Below are 20482 nucleotides of genomic sequence, written 5' to 3' on the forward strand. Positions count from 1 at the left end.
TAGAAATTCTGAAAAAATTTTCCAAGATAATTTTATATTTTAAACCAATTTAAAACAACTTCTAGATTTCTCAAGATTTTGAAATAAAAATTTTGAAGCTTTCCAGGGATGTTTAAACTATTTAAAAAGAAAATAATTGAATTTCTAATTTAAGAATTGTTCGGTTAAGATTTTTTCAATTATTCAATATTTAATGTTTCTAACTTAAAATTCCTTAAAATTATATAATTTTGAAAATCTTAAAGTTCATTGATTGATTTTTTAATTTAGAGTAATGAAAATGGTAACGTGGATTTATATTTTTTACATTGAAAAATATTAGGACCTTCAATCTTGTACGCGTAAATTATTGAACATTTGAATACAAACATTTTTTACTAAAAACTTTTAAATGTTTTAAATTCAAAATTTAACAGTTTCACTTTGAGTGCTTTCATTTGCAGCTCTGTGTTTATTATCTCAAGTTTAGTGTTCAACTATTTTGCTGAAAATTTGTCTCCTTCGGTGGAATTGAACTGTTTTTTATTTCAAATTAAAATGGTTTTTAGTTGAAATATCAAGCATCTTACGGTTCGTTGAGGATTCATATTTTCGGTTTGAAAATTGAACTGCTTTGTAGTAAATTGGTCTTTTTGGCTTGAAAAATCGACAATTTGGTAGAAAATTAACTTTTTTGTTAAAATTCTTATTTTCCGGTTAAAAATTCAATTGTTTCATAAAAAATACGTCTTTTTTGTTTAAAAATTAATATAGTTTTATAAACCATCTTTTTGGTAAAAAATTCAACCATTTGCTTGAAAATCCATCCCTTTAGTGAAAATTCAACTATTTCATTAAAAATTGAACTATTTATTTAAAAAATTAACTACTTGGTATAAAATTAAATTTTTTATATACCAACGACTTTGTTGCTTTTTTTTTGGTAATTGGGGTAAAACTTTATCTGATATTGTCAAGTATCTTTTTTTGGTGTTGTCTGATATCAAATAAAAGTAGATCGCGAAAGAAAATCTGAGAACCGAGTGTTTAGAGAAAAGTTAGAATATTTTCCGAATATTAATTATAGATTATATCATTAAAATAATATATATGAGGTATTTTATCTTTTCATTTATAAAAATTGCGAACTTCAGTAATATATGCATAGTCAATGGACAAATACTTACACCTTTCTAGTAATCTTCTCGTCTCTTTTGGTGCAATAAATTTATTCCAGTCATGAGTTCCTGCTGGTACGATTTTGAGAAGATATTCCGCTGTAATTATTCCTCCTAGCCATGATGGAATTGTCTTGTTTATTGTTGTTATAAATATGGAGCCACCAGGTTTCACTAGATCCGTACAATACTGAAAATTTAATCGCATCACAAAAATCAATATTTTAACAGAGGTTTTAGAGCGTTTTAGCGTTTTAGCGTGTTAACGTGTTAGCGTTTTAGCGTTTTAGAGCGTTTTTAAGGATTTCAAGGGATTTCAGAGAATTTAAAAGATTTCAAAAGAGATTTTAAAAGATTTCACAAGATTTTATCTGATTTCAGAGGATTCCAAAATTTTCAAAAATTTTGAAGAGATATTATACAGGGTGGTCGCTGGACCGGCAAACCGGGAATTTTGTGTGACTGAGAGAAACCGGGAAATGACAGTGAATTTATTTTTTTAATGGGAATTTGACAAATTTTTATAAAAAAATCTGTCCAAGTTTGATTTCAACAGTTTCTTAAATGATTAGTTGAAGTTTTCCATTTTTCCATTCTAAAATCATCCAGTTTACAATGCTCTATTCTAGATTTAATTTTTAAACATACATTTTTCATTTAAAGAATTTCAAAATACAGTTTTACAGACTTGAACAATTACAAATTAGAAACTTTTGAAATCGACAATTTTGGATTAAAAAAATGTTTATTTGATCAGCTGTGAATATACATTATAATGATTTTTCTAATTATAGTATACTTTAATGATTAAAAATTAAATAATTGATTAAACGCTATTTTTTTATATTTATATATTTATACAAACAATAACAAAAAATAACAAAAAAATAAACTACTACAGACTAATATATTGATAATTAAAAGCTTTTATTAAATTTAAAATACTGTTTCGTTTTACATTTTGAAAATTAAAAATTTTTTATTTTTCATTTAAGAAAATGAACAGTGCTAAATTTTTAGAAATATATGACTGTTCCTTAAAAAACAGTAATTATAAATCAAATAATAATTATAAATATAATTATAAATATAATTATAATTATAAATCAAATATTTAAAACTCAAAACAAAAACTAAACTAGATTCCTAGAAAAATTAAAAACGATTTTTTACTTCAGAAAATAAATTAAAAATCAATATTTCAAAATATTTTCAACATTTTCAAAAGTTAATCTGGAAGATTTTAAGGAATTTTTCTAATTTTGCAGGAATAATTTTAAAAGATGTTTGGAATTCTGAAAAACTGTCAAAAATAATTAAAAATTTGGAAACAGGTAAAACACAATTTACATTTTTCAAGATTTTCTTATAGAATTTTAAAGCTTTTTAAGGATTTTTAAACCATCTAAAGTAAAAATAATTTAACTTCTGATTTAAGAAGTGTTCAATTTATAAACAAAAAATTGAATCGTTAAATTTATCATGTTTCCAGCTTAAAATTGCTTAACATGATTTGAAGCTCAGTCTTTATTACTTCAAATGGAAAAATGTTTAGATTTAAAGTTCGAATTTTTTCATTTTCATTGACCATGAAAAATGTTGGAAAACCGAGAAAAACCAGGAAATGACCAGGAATTTTTTTATTTGATTAAAACGGCCTTCCTGACTATAAATTTCAAGAGAATTTCACAGGATTTTAAAGCATTTTATTCGATTTTATCAGGCCTATGCGATTTTAGAGGATCTCTAATGACTTTAGAGATTTAAAAAGCTTAACATTTTTTTCAAAAGATTTAAAAGATTTTAGGGTACTTGAAATAATCTCAAGATATTTTTAAATTTTCCAGGGATTTTATTAGCATGTCAAAAAATTTTAAAGGATTTTACGGAACTTTAAAGAATTTCTATAGAATTTTGTGGGAGTAAAGAAAATTTAGTGATGTGCAAAATGACGTCGGAGATTTTTTTATTGAACTTTTGGGTTCGTGTTTTCTTAATTTCACAAGAGTTAAGGGATTTAAAAATTTTCAAAAGATTTAAAAATTCCTCAGGAACTGAAAATGATTTCAGAATATTTTAAGAATATTTTACACTACTTGAAAAATTTTAAGGGATTTTATCAACAATCAAGGATTTTTAGTAGATTTCAGTTGATGTCAATGAATTAAAAAGATTTTAAAGAATTTATAGAATTATAGAAAAGTGCAAGAGATTTAAAAATGCCTGAGAAACAGTAAATTATTCCAAAATATTTCAAGAATTTATTCCACTATTTAAATAATTGTACATGATTTTATTCAAATTTAAAGATTTTTAATAGATTTCAGTTGATTTCAACGAATTTCAAAGATTTTAAGGAATTTTAAAGAATTTCATAGAGTTATAGAAAATTTGAAAAGATACAAAAATTCATAATGAACTGCAAGTGATTTCAGAAGATTTTAAGAAATTTTCACGCTATTTCTAAAATGTTTCAGAATTTAAGGCTCTTTAATAGATTTCAGTAGATTTCAGTAAATTTCAAAAATTTTAAGGAATTTCAAAGTTTTAGGGTATTTAAAAAATTTCAAGGGGTTTCAAAGGGGTTTAATAAAAAATTTCATGGAATTTTACGGGAGTTCGAATGATTTCAAAGATTTCATCATCCTTGTACGAATTTTGAAAGATATTAGATCAAGCAGTGGATTTTTGAACAAACAAAAATTAATTCTAAAGAAAACATGTGATTAACATTTGAATTAAAAAATTTGTAGTTGGACCGGGAAATCTGGAAAATCGAGAATTGACCGGGATTTTTATGAAACCGGGAAATGACAGTAAATTTATTTTTTAACCGGGAATTTTACAAAATTTGTAGAATAAAAATGTTGTACAACTGTGATTTGAACCGTTTTTAAAATAATTTTTCAATTTGTGATTTTTATAAATTATTATATCATTTAGTTTAGAATGCTTAATTCGAAAATCTTTCAATTTAAAAATTTTCCATTTTAGATTTTTAAGTTTTAAAAGCATATATTTTAATTTAAAGAATTTGACAATGCAGTTTAAAAGGCTTCTAAACTTGAAAGGTTTTAAAATCTAAGATTTTAAAATAAAAAACAAGATGGCCGCCGAACCGTACAATTTTTGAAAATCCTGCAAATTAAAAAAAAATCCTTAAAGTTTTCCATGTTCTTCTTTGATAATTTTTGAAATCTCTTAAAATCTTTTTAAACTTTGTGTGACAATAATTTTCCAAATTGAAAAATCATTTTGAATTTTTCTAAGAATCTTATAAAAAAAATTTATTCTTTTGAGGCCATAAGTGTTCTATTATTATTAATAAATTCAAATCCAAATTTTTGAAAAATATAATTCAACTATAATATAATTTAAAGTTCCGAAAAAAATTCTAAAATTATTTTGAATTTGGAAAAAGTTTAAACCACTTCTAGATTTCTCAAAATGTTGAAATAAAATTTTAAAGCTTTTAAAGGATGCCTAGACTATTAAAAATAAAAATAATTTAAATTCTAATTTAAGAAATGTTAAGTATTAAAATTTTTTTTCAATTTTTAATGTGTCTAGCTTAAAATTGCTTAAAATAATATAATTTTGAAAACTTTGAAAGTTCATTGCTTGATTCTTTTAATTTAGACTATTGAAAATGTTAACGTCGATTTATATTTTTGGAACTTAATCTGAATCTTTGAACTCTATATTTTATAAAAGTTCTAAATTTTGCAGCTTATTTGCATTTCATTCAACATTGTTTATTTGAAAATTGTTAGTACCTTCCATTTGGTACGTGTACATTTTTGGGCATTTGAATATACAATTTTTGAATTGAAAAACTTTTAAACTTCAATTTTGAAAGTTTGGAATTCAAGGGTTCCACTTTGAATACTTTAATTTGTTGTTCATTGCTTATTACTTTATATGGAAAAATGTTTAGAATATAGTTTGATTTTTTAAATTTCATTGGCCGTGAAAAATATTTGCGAACCGGGAAAAAACCGGGAATTTTTTTTCTTCGACTAAAACGGCCACCTTGAATAAAAGTCAGTTGAATTTAACGAAAAGATTAATTTTGAACAATCGGTGAATCCTCAAACAAAATAGACTAATTTTTAAACAGTTGCAATTTTTATTCAAAGAGGATGAATTTTTAACCAATCAGATTAATTTTTTATGAAAAAGACGAATTTTAAACTAGAAACGATTGATTTTTTATTTTAAATATAAATTTTCAATCAAAAATGGAATAGTGTCATTTTGAGGCTTGAAAATTAATTCTCAACTAAAAAGACCGTTTTTAGCAAATTAGTTAAACTTTTAACCAAAGAGATCAATTTTCATATAAAATTAGAAACTTAAGAAAATTAATTTTCAAGGAAAGGGTTCAACATTCAACCAAGTGCTTGAATTTTCAACTATAAAATTGTTTTTTAACCAAGAAGATTCATTTTTTACAAAAAAAAATTCAACCAATATGTTGGGTAATTAAGTAAAAAATATAAATTTCAAAAAAATAATTATTCTGTCATCAAAATTAACCCAAGAGATGAAACTTAAACACTCCCAAAATATTTTGCTTCAATCAAAGAAATTCTTTCTTTGATATAGGGACAAACAAATATTTGATTAATTGAATCAAACATTTTTTTGATTCATACAAAACTTATTTGATTTAAACACACCGTTGTTTAATTCAAACAAATTTTATTTGAATCACACAAATTCTAGCTGTGAAATAGGGTCAAACAAATGTTTGTTTGATTCAAACAGTTTTCTGTGTGAATAAAAGAAAATGAATTTTTAACAAATTTGTTCTAATTTTAACCAAATAGTTGCATTTTCAAAAAAATAATTAAAGTTTCAACCAAATATTTTTTACCAAACGAGATGAATTTTGAACAAAAAATATAATGTAAGACTTTTTAACAAAAAAAATTAACTCTTCACCAAGAATTGTTGGATTTTCTTATTTGGTTTTATTAATCCAGTTCAAATTCAAGCGAAAAACGAGAAATTTGTGATATTTCTTGAAAACGGGGAAAAAAATAATTACTGAAAAAGGGGGAAATGGGGCAATCTTTCACAAAATTCCCAAAATATCTTGAAATATGTAATCAGGAAACATGAAATCGAAGATATCGAATTGTCAGGGAATTTTTATATACCTGGAAAACCCTGGTTAACAACTGATATTTTTTTTATTGAAAATCCAACTATTTCGTTGTAAATTTGTCTCTTTTAATTAAAAATTTAACTATTTTGTGGAATACTCTGTTTTTTCTTACAAAATATATATTTTTTTTTTATAGAAAGTTAATCTTTTAGTTCGAAAATTCAAGTTTTTCGTTAACAATTCCAGTATGCCAATTAAATATTCATAATTGTATTTATCAACTTATCCTTTTGATTGAAAATTCAGTTAATCCAGTTGAATATTCCTTAATTGTAGTTGAAAATTGATCTTTTCGGTTTAAAATTCAATTATTTCGGTTGAAGATTCATCATTATAGTTCAAAATTCATCACTTTGATTGAAAATTTAACTATATTTTGTTGAAAATTTTGTTGTTGTTGTTGAAAATTAATTAGTTTTAAACCGAAAATTTAACTATTAAATTTCTGGTTAAAACTGGATCTTTTTTAGTTTTAAATTAAACTATCTGGTTGCAAATTTGTCTTTTTTATTTAAAAAATTCAATTATTTCGTTAAAAATTGATGTATTTCTTTCTTTCTTTTTTTTTTTTTGAAAAATCGTCTTTTGTGGTAAAAAATTAATCTTCTTGTTTGAAAATTTGCTTTTCTGGTGGATAATTTATTATTTTAACCGAAAATGTAACTATTTCAAATTTTTGTTAACAACTGATATTTTTAAATTAAATATCCAACTATTTCGTTGTATATTTGGCTCTTTTACTCAGAAATTTAACCATTTCCTATAGTTGAAAGTTGGTTGGCGTTTACCATAGGCTCTTCTTTAAAGAATAACTTTAATTCATTATGTTGCGTTGTCAATTTACAAGAACTATTAATGATTTAAACAACTTTTAATTAAAAATTTAGAGTTTAACTTTTTTCTAGGAGACGATTTGTTCACGGAGTCAACTAACCCTTTTCCATGTTGTTTTACAAAAGAACTGATAATTATTTAAACAATTTTCATTAAAAAATTAAGAGTTTGCCCTTTTTTCTACGAATCAATTTGTTTACGGAGTCGACTAAGAAAGTCTATCCGATGACTCTGTTGTATGTTGCTTTGCAAATTTACAAAAACTATTAATTATTTAAACAATTTTAATGAGAAGATTAAGAGTTTTTGAACCTTTTTCTACTTTTTTAAATTCTTTTATTTTTGCTTTGCAAATTTCCAAAAACACTATTAATTATTAAAAAACTTTTACTTAAAAAATTTAAAATTTGGCCTTTATCCTACAAATCAGTTTTTTTTACGAAGTCGACTAAGAATGTCTTTCAGGTGACGCTTTTCTATATTGCTTTATAAATTCACAAGAACTATAAATTATTTAAACCATTTTAATTACAAAATTATGAGTTTGCCCTTTTTGTACAAGTTAATTTGTTTACGAAGTTAACTAAGAATGTCTATTTTTTTCTTTTGCTTTTTTTATTGTTTTATTTTTGCTTTGCAAATTTATAAACACTAATAATTATTCAAACAATTTTAATTAAAAAATTTAAAGTTTGGCCTTTATCCTACGAATCAATTTGTTTTCGAAGTCAAGTAAGAGTGTCTATCCGATGACTCTTTTCTAAGTTGCTTGGTAAATTTACAAGAACTATTAATTATTTAAACAATTTCGATCAAAAAAAATAAAAGTGACCATTTTTCCTACGAGTTCTGCAAGTAAATTTGTTTACGGAGTCATCTAAGAATGTCTTTCCGATGACTTTTCTATATTGCTTTGCAAATTTACAAGAACTTTTAATTACGTAAACAATTTTAATTAAAAAATTAAGAGTTTGTCTTTTTTTCTACAAGTCAATTTGTTTATGGAGGCGACTAAGAATGTCTATCCGGTGACTCTTTTCTAGGTTGCTTTGTAAATTTACAAGAACTATTAATTACTTAAACCATTTTAATAACAAGATTAAGAGTTTTTGAACTTTTTTCTACTAGTACATTTATTTACGGAGTTAAATAAGAATCTTTATTTTATATTCTTTAGCTTTTTTTAATTCTTTTAATTTTGCTTTGCGTATTTCCAAAAACACTATTAATTATTCAAACAATTTTACTTAAAAAATTTCTATTAATTATTTACACAATTTTAATTTAAAAATTAAGAGTTTGTCTTTTTTTTTACAAGTCAATTTGTTTATGGAGGCGACTAAGAATGTCTATCCGGTGACTCTTTTCTAGGTTGCTTTGTAAATTTACAAGAACTATTAATTACTTAAACCATTTTAATAACAAGATTAAGAGTTTTTGAACTTTTTTCTACTAGTACATTTATTTACGGAGTTAAATAAGAATCTCTATTTTATATTCTTTAGCTTTTTTTAATTCTTTTAATTTTGCTTTGCGAATTTCCAAAAACACTATTAATTATTCAAACAATTTTACTTAAAAAATTTCTATTAATTATTTACACAATTTTAATTAAAAAATTAAGATTTTGTCTTTTTTTCTACAAGTCAATTTGTTTATGGAGGCGACTAAGAATGTCTATCCGGTGACTCTTTTCTATATTGCTTTGCAAATTTACGAGAACTATTAATTATTTAAACTTTTAAAATAGGGCGATAGATCTATTCAATCCCTAAATAAAAACATTCTACAAAAATCCTTGCAAAACTGACATTTTTAAATATTTTAAAATTGTAAGGTCTCTACTGAATTCTGAACATGTTGTAGGACACTCCAGAATTTTTTCAAATTTTTTCCAACATATTCTTAGCTCTGGGGTCATGTGAAAGTTAACGTGTCTCAACAATGGGCCTCGCGACCCCATTTTTACTTGTATTTTGCTAATTACCTCGGAACGAAATTTTTTTACGCAAATTAGAGAAACACCACTTCATTAAGAAAACTTAGCGGATTCGTGTGGTTCTTATGCGAACCTCTTCACATTTTTTTCTGCGGAGTTATTGCCTTCTAAAGTGAGGGGTCTTGATTTTTTTTCGTTAAAAATTCAAGTATTCCAATTAAATATTCATAATTTTATTTATCAATTCATCCTTTTGATTGAAAATTCAGCTAATCCAGTTGAATATTCCATAATTTTAGTTGAAAATTCATCTTTTCGGCTTAAAATCCAATTATTTCAGTTAAAGATTCATCATTATAATTAAAAGTTGATCACTCTGATTGAAAATTTAACTATTTTTATTGAAAATTGCTTTTTTTTAAATTAATGTTTTTTTAAACCAAAAATTTATCTATTACCTTTTTGGTTAAAAGTGTATCTTTTTTAGTTTCATTTCAAATTTTTTAGTTAAAAATTCGATTATTTCGTTAAAAATTGAGGTATTTTGTTGAAAAATCGTATTTTTTGATAGAAAATTAATCTTCTGGTTTGAAAATTTATCTTTTTTCGTTGAAGTTAGAACTAGTCATCTTTTTGGTATAAAATTGATCTATTGCAGCGGAAAAATTATAAAATAATAATTGAAAATTCATCAGTTTGGTTGAAATGTTCTTTTTCTGGTGGGAAATTATTTATTTTAACTGAAAATTTAACTATTTCATTCTAGCTTAACAACTTATATTTTTTAATTGAAAATCCAACTATTTCGTTCTAAATTGGTGTGTTTTAATTAAAAATTAAACTATTTTGTGGAATATTCTTTTTTTTTCTCTTAAAAAATCGTTCTTTTTTTAATAGAAAATTAAATTTTTAGTTTGAAAAGTCATCTTTTTCGTTCAAAATTCAAGTGTTTCAATTAAATATTCATAATTCTATTTATCATCTTATTCTTTTGATGGAAAATTCAGCTAATCCAGTTGAATATTCCATAATTTTAGTTGAAAATTCATCATTATGGTTAATAGTTCATCACTTTGATTTTTTTTCTAATCGAAAATTTAACTATTACTTTTCGGGTTGTAAAGTAATTTTTTAGTTGATTTTTTCAGTTTTTTAGTTTGAAATTCGACTATTTGGTTTCAAATTTTTTTCAGTTAAAAATTCCGTCTTTTTCGGTAGAAAATTAATCTCCTTGTTTGAAAATTGAAATGAAATTGAATTGAAATGAAAAAAAAATTTGGTTTCAATAATTTTTGGTTTGAACTATTTTGCGGAAAATTCTTTTTTTTTCTTAAAAAATCGTTTTTTTTTTAATATAGAAAATTAATCTTTTCGTTCGAAAAGTCATATTTTTTTGTTAAAAATTCAAGTATTCCAATTAAATATTCATAATTTTGTTTATCAATTCATCTTTTTGATTGAAAATTCAACAAATCCAGTTAAATAATACATAATTTTATTGGAAAATTCAATACTTTCATTGAAAATGTAACTATTTTGTTGAAAATTGATGTTTTTTTTAAGTCGTCTGTTTTGGTAGAAAATTAATCTTTTTGTTTGAAAATTGGCATTCCTGGTGGATACTTAATTATTTTACCCGAAAATATACCTTTTTCATTTTTGGTTAACAACTGGTATTTTTCAATTTGAAATCCAACTAATTCGTTGTAAATTTGTCTCTTTTAATCAAGTATTCTAATAAAATATTCATAATTTTATTTATTAATTTATCTTTTTGATTGCAAATTCAGCTAATCTAGTTGAATATTCTATAATTTTAGTTGAAAATTCATCATTTCTGTATAAAATTCAACCATTACGGTTAAAGATTCAACATTATAGTTAAAGGTAAATCACTTTGATTGCAAATTGAACTATATTTTGTTGAAAATTGTTTTTTTGTTGTTGTTGAAAATTATTTTTTTTACAGAAAATTTAACTATTACATTTCTGGTTAAAAGTGGATCTCTTTTAGTTTTAAATTCAACTATTTGGTTGAAAATTTGTCTTTTTTAGTTAAAATATCCACTATTGTTTTAAAAATTGATGTATTTTTTTTAAATATCGTCTTTTATGGTAGAAAATTAATCTTCTTGTTTGAAAATTGATTTTTTTCGTTTAAAATGAAACTAAGTTGGTTGGAAGTTAAACTTTTTGGTTAAAATATCATTTTTTGGGTAGAAAATTTATCTATTGCACTTGAAGATTTATAATTATAATTGAAAATTCATCAGTTTGGTTGAAAATTTTCTTTTCCTGGTGGAAAATTATTTGTTTTAACTGAAAATTTAACTATTTCATTTTTGCTTAACAACTTATATTTTTTTAATTCAAAATCTAACTATTCCTTTGTAAATTTGTTTGTTTTAATTAAAAATTTAACTATTTTGTGGACAATTCCTTTTTTTCTTAGAAAATCGTTTTTTTTATAAAAAAATAATCTTTTAGTTCGAAAAATCATCTTTTTCGTTAAAAATTCAAGTAATCTAATTAAATATTCGTAATTGTATTTATCAATTTATCCTTTTGATGGAAAATTGAACTAATCCAGTTGAATATTCCATAATTTTAGTTGAAAATTCATTTTTTCGTTTTTAAAATTCAACCATTTCAGTTAAAGATTCATCATTATAGTTAAAAATGCATCACTTTGAATGAAAAGTTGACTATTTTTTTGAGTTTTTTTTTTAAATTAATTAGTTCTAAACCGAAAATTTTACTATTACATTTCTGGTTAAAAGTGGATCTTTTTTAGTTTTAAATTGAACTATTTGGTTGAAAATGTTGTCTTTATTATTTAAAAATTCCACTATTTCGTTAAAAATTCATGTTTTTTTTTTAAATCGTTTTTTTTTTTGGTAGAAAATTAATCTTCTTGTTTGAAAATTTGATTTTTTGGTGGACAATTAATTATTTTAACCGAAAATGTAACCATTTCATTTTTGGTTAACAACTGATATTTTTTAATTCAAAATCCAACTATTTCGTTATGTATATTTTAATTGAAAATTCAACTATTTTGTGGAATATTCTTTTTTTCTTAAAAAATAGTTTGTTTTTTTGTTCGAAATTTCGAAAATTTGTCTTTTTCGTAAAAAATTCAAGTATTCCAATTAAATATTCATAATTTTATTGATCAATTTATCTTTATGATCGGAAATTCAATGCTTTCATTGAAAATGTAACTATTTTGTTGAAATTTAATTTTTTTGAACCGAAAAATATTAATTGAATTCTTAAAAACTGAAAAACCGATTATTTATTATAAAATCGCGAAACTGCATACATATTCCGAGATTATTGTTTTAAAAAAAGCAAAATATTTCAATGGCTCCGTACTATGGAAAATTATACCCGGAAAAAAAGTTGAGATACCTGAAAAATTTATTAAATAAGTCCGAGGCCCAGAATATTTGACTGGCTCTTTATAATCTCTGCTAGGGTTTACCTTGAGAAACGTTTCCTTATCCGGTACGTGCTCCAGGACCTCGGAAGTAACAACAGCATCAAATTGTTTCTGGCTTGTACGCGTCAAATCCTCGACTGTAGTCTGAATGTAGTGTAAACGCTTGGACAAAGAAGAATCTAATGCTGCATGCCTTTTTGCGGTTTTTATCAACTCTGATGATGGATCAACGCCAATCACTTCGGCGCCGATTCTAGCCAGAGGTTCTGTTAAAATTCCTCCGCCGCATCCTACATCTACAATCGAGATTCCTTCGAGAGGTAGACTAGGACTCGCTTCCTCGTGTCCTACGTTTGCTAATCCATCCCGAATAAATTGTACTCGCAGACGATTTAGGGCATGAAGTCCTCGCAATGATCCGTTAGTGTCCCACCAATTTTCGCTAAGATTCGAGTGTCTCGAGACATCTTGGACGTCGACCGCTGGAGGTTTTACTTTCACAACTGCCTGGATCGCTCTGGCTGGTTCTGCAGCCCTGAAAATTAAGTTTTTTCTCTTTAATTTCCTTCTTTTCAGGAAGAGCGATTCAGTAGTTCAATTTTAGGTAAAAAAGGGAAAGAGTAGCGCCTTTTCTTCCCTGCCAAAAAAATCGAAAAGATTGTGAAAGGAAATTTTTGATAGATTCGAAAACAGTCGGAAAATATTCTTTTCATATTTTATTTAAATCTTTCCGAAATCAATATAAATATAATTCCAATATATGGTAATTCTCTCAAATCTTATCAGAAGTGTCCCAGTAGTACTCTATCAGATTTAATCAGAAATGTCCTGTTTATTTTCATCAGATGTTATCAGAAATAATTAATTATTGATGATAATAATAATAATTATTATTATTAATAATATATATTATTTTGTTTTTGGAAATTATTATTAAAAAATTAATACTAATAATTTAAACGAACAAAATAATTCCTTCTATCCAAAACTTTTTCACTAACTTGCTGTCAAAATTATTAAACATTTATAATTTTGAAAAAAGTATGTAATTAATAAAGTTATTAAATTTCGAAATTTATTAAATGAATAATTTTTTACTTTCTAATCCTTCAATATATTTTACTTTTTAGAGTTTATTTACAATTACATAACAATTACATATCAAGTTCTATTAAACAATATTACATAATTAATTTTTTTAATAAAATCTGATAGAATGTTGGTCAGGGAAAGTTTTGCAAAACAATGCAAATTTTTTAAGAATTTCTGTAATTAGGGCGTCGACTTTACCGGGAAATCGGGAAATGACTGAGAATTTTATTGACAGGGATAATCCAGAAAATGACCAGAAATTGAATTTAAAAATTGAGAATTTACTTCTGATCGTAGCAAAGTTGAAGGTTTCATTAATTGAATAATTCTGGTCAATTTAGAACAGTGATTTCTACTTTATGTATAGTTTCAGGGCATATGAGTGAAAATAATAATTTTTATTTTAGAACAGGGAGTTTTAATAAATAAATATATTTTCACTTGGAATAGGGAATCTTTATACGGGAAATGGAATTTTTTTTACAAAATTAAGAGTGGGATTTAGAAGAAAGTAGTTAAAAAAAATCTTTGTTCCAAGTTAAAATTTTTGTTTTTGCATTTTTCGTTAGGTATTTACCTTTTTCTTCTTAAAAATCTAACTACTTGCGTTTAAAAGCTAAATTCTTTTTTTTTAATTATTTTTGTTGTTAGAAGATTTATCATATTAATTGAAAATTCATCTCTTTCTAAAAATTTCTAACTACTTTGTTGAAAATCAACTTCTCAACTAAAAATTTAACTTTTCCAGGTGAAAATTAAACAGTTTTTTTCGAAAATCTGTTTCTTTTTGTAACTTGTTAAAAATTCGTATTTTTTGTAGAAAATTAATGTTATTGGTGGAAATTTGGTCTTTTTGGTTGGTATAAAATTAAACTATTCCAGGTGAAGATTCATCATTTTAGTTGAAAATTTATCAGTTTTGCTGAAAGTTAATTTTTTCAACTGGTAATTTAACCGTACCACTTTGAGTTGAAAATTGAGCTTTCTTATTTCAAAATTGAAGAGTTTGGATGTAAATTTGTCTTAATACTTTGTTGAAAAATAAATTATTTTGTTGAAATTTTTTTTATTGAAGACTTATAATTTTAATTAAAAATTCATTTAATTGGTTGAAAAATGAGCTATTTGATGAAAAACTTGTCTTTTTTTATGAAAAGGTATTTTTTTTACCGAAAATTGAAATATTCTATTTTCGATTAAATTCATCACTTTAATTGAAAATTTATCAGTTTGGTTAAAAGTTGATTTTGTCAACTGACAATTTAACCGTTCTACTTTGAGTAAAAATTGAGCTTTTCTATTTCAAAATTGAAGAGTTTAGATGTATTTTTTGTGTGGAAATTTGACTGTTTTAGTAGAAAATGATTTTTTTCTATGACAGTTAATCTTATTGTTTAAAAATTCTGCTTTTAGGTTGAAAATTCAAATATTCTTGTTAAATATTCATAATTTTGGTCTCTTATTTGTTTGAAAATAATTTTTATTTAAACTGAAAACACTATTACAGTTGAATATTTCATAACTTGACTTAAAAATTAATTTTTTCTGGCTGAACATTCATTTTTTTACTAAAAATTTAAAAAATAGTAGAATTTTCAACTAATAAAGATAAATTTTCAAACAAAATGATGAGTTTTCAAACAAGAAAATAAATTTCTACTAGAAAGACAAATTTTCAACAAAATAAATAAATTTATAACTAAATGTTTGAAACTAATTAAAAACAGTAAATTGTCTACTAAAAGAAAACGATTTTTTTAAATTGTTAAACTTTCAAATAAAAAATGCGATTTTTGCAATAGAATAGTTGCATTTTCAGCCATAGAGATGAATAATTTTCAACTAAAGTAATGAATCTTCAATGAAAAAAATTACTATTTAACAAAGTAGTATAACTTTGACCAAAAAAACATAAATTTTAAACGAAATATTGAAAATAAAATAATGAAACATTCCAACGCGCTCGATAATGCATTTACCTCGCTCTCGATATTGTATTTACCTCCCGCTACTCGCTTGATCTTTCTGCATAGACTTTTTAAAACTAAAGGGGAAGTACCGACAACAGTAATTTGGTTATTGTGAATTCTCTTTTGTTAAAGCTCCTTCGGCTTTAACGAACACATTCTCATCACGTATCTCGTGCTTCGCACTCGAGTTTATCCCTGAAATTTTATATCATTCCCATAAATGTATATTATTATAATTCGTAACTTGTATTGGTATTAAAACAGACGTAGTTTTATTGCAACTTTTTTCGTTTTTCTATAAACTAAATTTGCTCATTTCCAATGTTATTTTTATGATTTAAATTTTACACATACAGTCTACTGAGCAGCCTTACCGGCCTAAAAGGTTCAATTTCGTGCGTTTTTGGAATTTTGTAAATGCTCTAATAATTTTTAATTTTATGAAAAAAGTCATTAGATAAATTGTTCGACTTTTTAAATACTATGAATAACCGTACAGAGAATTCTTGAATTTTGACAAAATGGTCTCAAAAATATTCAAAACGCGCTCACTTTTTTAATTTTTATCCATAATTGCTGACTAGCGAACCTGGCATTTAGCTTAGGACACTAAAAGAGTGTACCAAAAGCCAATCTAATAGAATTATGTTTTCAACAGTTATCGTGCTGACAAACAGACAGGCATAAATACAGACAGACCGACAGACAGACACATTTGTAAAAACCTATTTTTCGGATTTAGGGGGTCTCAAAACGTGGACATTTGACAAAAAATGGAGGGGGGGGGGGTGTCAAATTTTACACATATTTAATACCTTCTCTGATGAGAATGTAAAAAAACCATCAACAACAATTCTTTTGCTCTACCTTCGGTGAAAAAATGTTATCTATTTATTTTGGCTTAGCTTGTGTCGTGTGTCGAAAAATTTAATTTTGGCATTTTCAATGTTTTTTTTAGAAATAAAACAAAAACTACGTGTCCTATAGAAACGTTATTAATAACAAATTTGTAGATATTTTTTGGGTGCACAATGTTTGTCTTATCATTTTTTTTGCCTATCTTACATAATTTGACCGCAAAATGCAATTATTGATTTTTATTTAGTTTTTGTGACGTCAAAATTTTAATTTTTCGAAAAAATTCAAAAAGTTGATATGATAATCTTTTAGGGCTATCGAAAAGTAATATTTTTCTTTTCAAGTACTATGAACAACTGTACACGGAATTTTTTAATCATGAAAAAAAGTGTACTTAAAAATTTTCAAAATGGGCTCACTTTTTGAACTTTTATCCAAAATGACTGGCTAACGAACTTGACCTTTAATTTAGGACACTAAACGAGTGTACCAAAAGGCAATCTAATAGATTAATTTTTTCAAAAGTTATCGTGTTGACAGACATACAGACAGACACATTCGTAAAAATCTCTTTTTCGGATTCAGGGGGTCTCAAAACGTGGACATTTGACCAAATCTGGGAGGGGTCAAATTTTACACAAATCTAATACCTTCTCTGATAAGAATGTAAAATGAGGACGAAAATTTATTACTTGATATTTCAACCAAAAACTATTTTAATATTGAATAAAGACAGTTGAATTTAAACAAAAAAGACGAACACTTTAGTAGTTGATATTCCAACAAATAACATGTTAATGTTAAATAAAAAACAGTCGTATTTAAACAAGAAAATACGAATTTTCAACAATAAAAAATAAGTTTGAAATAAAATGTAGTTAAATTTTAATCGAAAGAAATGAATTTGCAACTAAAAAAAATTGTAAGCAAAAATGAAATAGTTTACTTTTCAGTAAAAAAAAAATAATAATGACAACAATAATTTTGAACCAAAGAAGAGGAGGTTTGAACGAGATTCTTCATTTTTCAACCAAAAATAATGAATTTTCAAAGAAAAAGATGCATTTTCAAAGATCAAGATTAATTTTCTACCAAAGTAGACGAATTTTCAAAAAAAAATACATGAATTTTCATCACCAAAAACTATTTTTAATTAAATGTCGTTGAATTCAAACAAAAGGGACTAATTTTAAACAAATCCTGTAATTTTTCAAATAATAAAGATTAGTTCTTAACCAAAAATAAAACAAGAACAAAATAAAAGACAAATTTTCAACCAAACTTCAACCGATAAAATTTTGATTAAAAAACAGTTGAATTTAAAGAAAAAGAAGATGATTTTTTCAAAACAGTTGGTTTTTCTAATTTTAAAAGATGGTTATTTTTAGTTTTCGCTATAAAAATATAGACAACTTTTGTTAACATGTACTATGAAACGTACTTTTAGTAACAATAATGTTATGTTTGTGAAATTCTGAACTATGTAAGAAAAATCTACTGTACTTAAAATATTAATTTTTTCTGTTCAAACTGAATAACTCACACTTTAACTCTATTTTACGAATGAAACATAAACTGTCATTAATAATTTGTATTAAAAAAGTTATTTTTCAAGTATGAAATTCGAATTTTCGCATAATTCGTACCCGAATAGATGCGCACTCTGGTGAATGATAAACTCTTCCATTTCCAAATATATTTAAATGAATTTGGGGGATTAAACAAAATTGAAACGGGTTTTAAATAATTTTTTAGAATTTCGCAAGATATGGAATAATTTTATAGGACCTATAAGGTTATAGGATTTCAATGAATTAAAGGAATTTATAAAATCCTCAATGTATTTAAATATGTTTTCCAGGATTTCAGGAAATATATTTTATATGTAATTTCACGGGATTTGTTAATATTTTAATGAATTTCAAAGAATTTATTTACGAGATTTGAGAAATTTCGTATGATTTCAAAGATCTTCAAATATTTCAAAGCATTACCAAAGAATTGTAAATATTTTAGGATATTTTAAAAGATTTCAAGGAATTTTCGATTGGTTTTAATAATTTCAAGGGATTTCAAATATTTTAAAAGATTTTAAAGTATTTGAAAAAATCCAAGGAATTGTTAAGAGCTGTAAAAAATTTAAAAGAATTTTCACTAATTTTGAAGGAATTGAAATAATTTAGGATATTTTTTCAAGGATTTTAATTATTTTAAGGGGTTCGAAAACAATTTCATGCTCTTGTAAAGAATTCTATAGAATTTCGGAAGATATGGGATTCGATCATATTTTACTGCATTTAAAAGAATTTATTCACGAGATTTGTGAAATTTCGTATGATTTCAAAGATCTTCAAATATTTCAAAGTAGTACCAAAGAATTTCAAAGATTTTAGGATATTTTAAAAGATTTCAAACAATTTTTAATTGGTTTCAATAATTTCAAGGGATTTGAAATATTTTAAAAGATTTTAGAGTTTTTGAAAAAAAAAACAAGGAATTTTTAAGAGCTGTAAAAAACGTTAAAAAATTTTCACAGATTTTAAAGGAATTTAAATATTTTAGGATATTTTTTCAAGGATTTTAATTATTTTAGGGGGTTTGAAAACAATTTCATGCTCTTGTAAAGAATTCTTTAGAATTTCGGAAGATATAGGATTTTATAAGATTTTACTGCATTTCAAAAAATTTATTCACGAGATTTGTGAGATTTTGTATGATTTCAAAAATCTTCAAATCTTTCAAAGCAGTACCAAAGAATTTGAGAGAGATTTTAGGATAATTACAAATATTTTAAGGAATTTTCGATTGGTTTTAATAATTTCAAGGGTTTTGAAAGATTTAAAAAAAAATTTAGAGTTAAAAAAAACCAAGGAATTTTTTAGAACTGTAAACAATTTAAAAGAATTTTCACAGATTTTGAAGGAATTGAAATATTTTCGGATATTTTTTCAAGAATTTTAATTATTTTAAGGGGTTTGAAAACAATTTCATGCTCTTGGATTTAAATGAATTGATGAGAATTTAAAGCTCCCAAGATATTTTAATCAATTTCCCAGGATTTAAAGAAAAATTCAATTTCATAGAACAGTCCAAACTCCGAACATTGCCGTTTTCGGGGTGGTAGGGGAGCAGTGGCGTAGATACGAAATTTTCCGCCCGGGACCAAAAATAATTTGCCGCCCATAGTTCTCAAATCTGCATTCATTTCAAAGATCGTTTTGCCGCCCCAAGCGTTTGCGCCCGGGGTAGCGGCCCCCTTCGCCTCCCCCTAGCTACGCCACTGTAGGGGAGTATAATTGCGAAGAAGCCATAAAACCCCCACTCTAAACGCATTTACACACGAATACGTGGAGAAGAAAAATGCAGCTGACAAACTCCGAGCACTGCTCATTGCTGGAGCAGTATCTCGCGTCGGTTAGGTTAAAAATTTATCTCGAAAGTCGTTTTACGGATACGTATTGATGTAGTGTACATACATTTGTATAAAAGTGATTTATATTGTATTATTTGGTTATAAGCCCGAGTTTTAAGGTATGTAAAACATAAAAATCGAACATTAGCTATGACATGTTCGATTCTTAGAATAAATGTAAACAAAGCATCAAAATAATAAATATTTCATCTTACTTTTGACGTGACCTATTAAATCTCGTGCAATTCATTAATAATTAATGGCTGTGTTGTATTGCTCGTTTTTTTAGAGAGAAAGAAAAACTCAAATATCGAATTGTCAATTCTAACCTCAATTTGATGTCACTTTTGTGATGTTATTAATTATAACAATCAAGGTGGCCACCCACCCGGGAGAATCGGGATAAGCCTGCACCGGGAGATTTTCGTAATTTGTACATTTCAGGGTGGCCGCTGGACCGGGAAACCGAGAATTCTATGAGACCGGGGAAAACCGGGAAATGTCAGTGAGTTTATTTTTTGACCGGGAATTTTACAATATTTTTAGAATAAAAATGTTGTCCAACTTTGATTTCGACCGTTTTTTAAATAATTGGCTAAATT

At 25.3% G+C, this 20482-nt stretch overlaps 2 protein-coding genes across 3 annotated transcripts in view; one reads left to right on the forward strand and one right to left on the reverse strand.

Moving 5' to 3' along the window:
• Window positions 1–20482, forward strand: part of LOC117174930 (jerky protein homolog-like) — a 67526-nt gene that overhangs the window by 20761 nt on the left and 26283 nt on the right. The window lies entirely within an intron of this gene.
• The window catches only part of LOC117174931 (ubiquinone biosynthesis O-methyltransferase, mitochondrial), a 41696-nt gene that overhangs the window by 5095 nt on the left and 16119 nt on the right, over window positions 1–20482 (reverse strand). Inside the window, exons 2-3 of the mRNA XM_033364390.1 lie at window positions 12591–13083; window positions 1167–1347 (exon numbers count right to left, since the gene is read on the reverse strand). Coding sequence (XP_033220281.1) covers window positions 1167–1347; window positions 12591–13083 — 674 coding nt within the window. The remainder of the gene's footprint in view (window positions 1–1166; window positions 1348–12590; window positions 13084–20482) is intronic.

The sequence above is a fragment of the Belonocnema kinseyi genome, chromosome 6 (assembly GCF_010883055.1).
Source record: "Belonocnema kinseyi isolate 2016_QV_RU_SX_M_011 chromosome 6, B_treatae_v1, whole genome shotgun sequence".
Taxonomy (NCBI): domain Eukaryota; kingdom Metazoa; phylum Arthropoda; class Insecta; order Hymenoptera; family Cynipidae; genus Belonocnema; species Belonocnema kinseyi.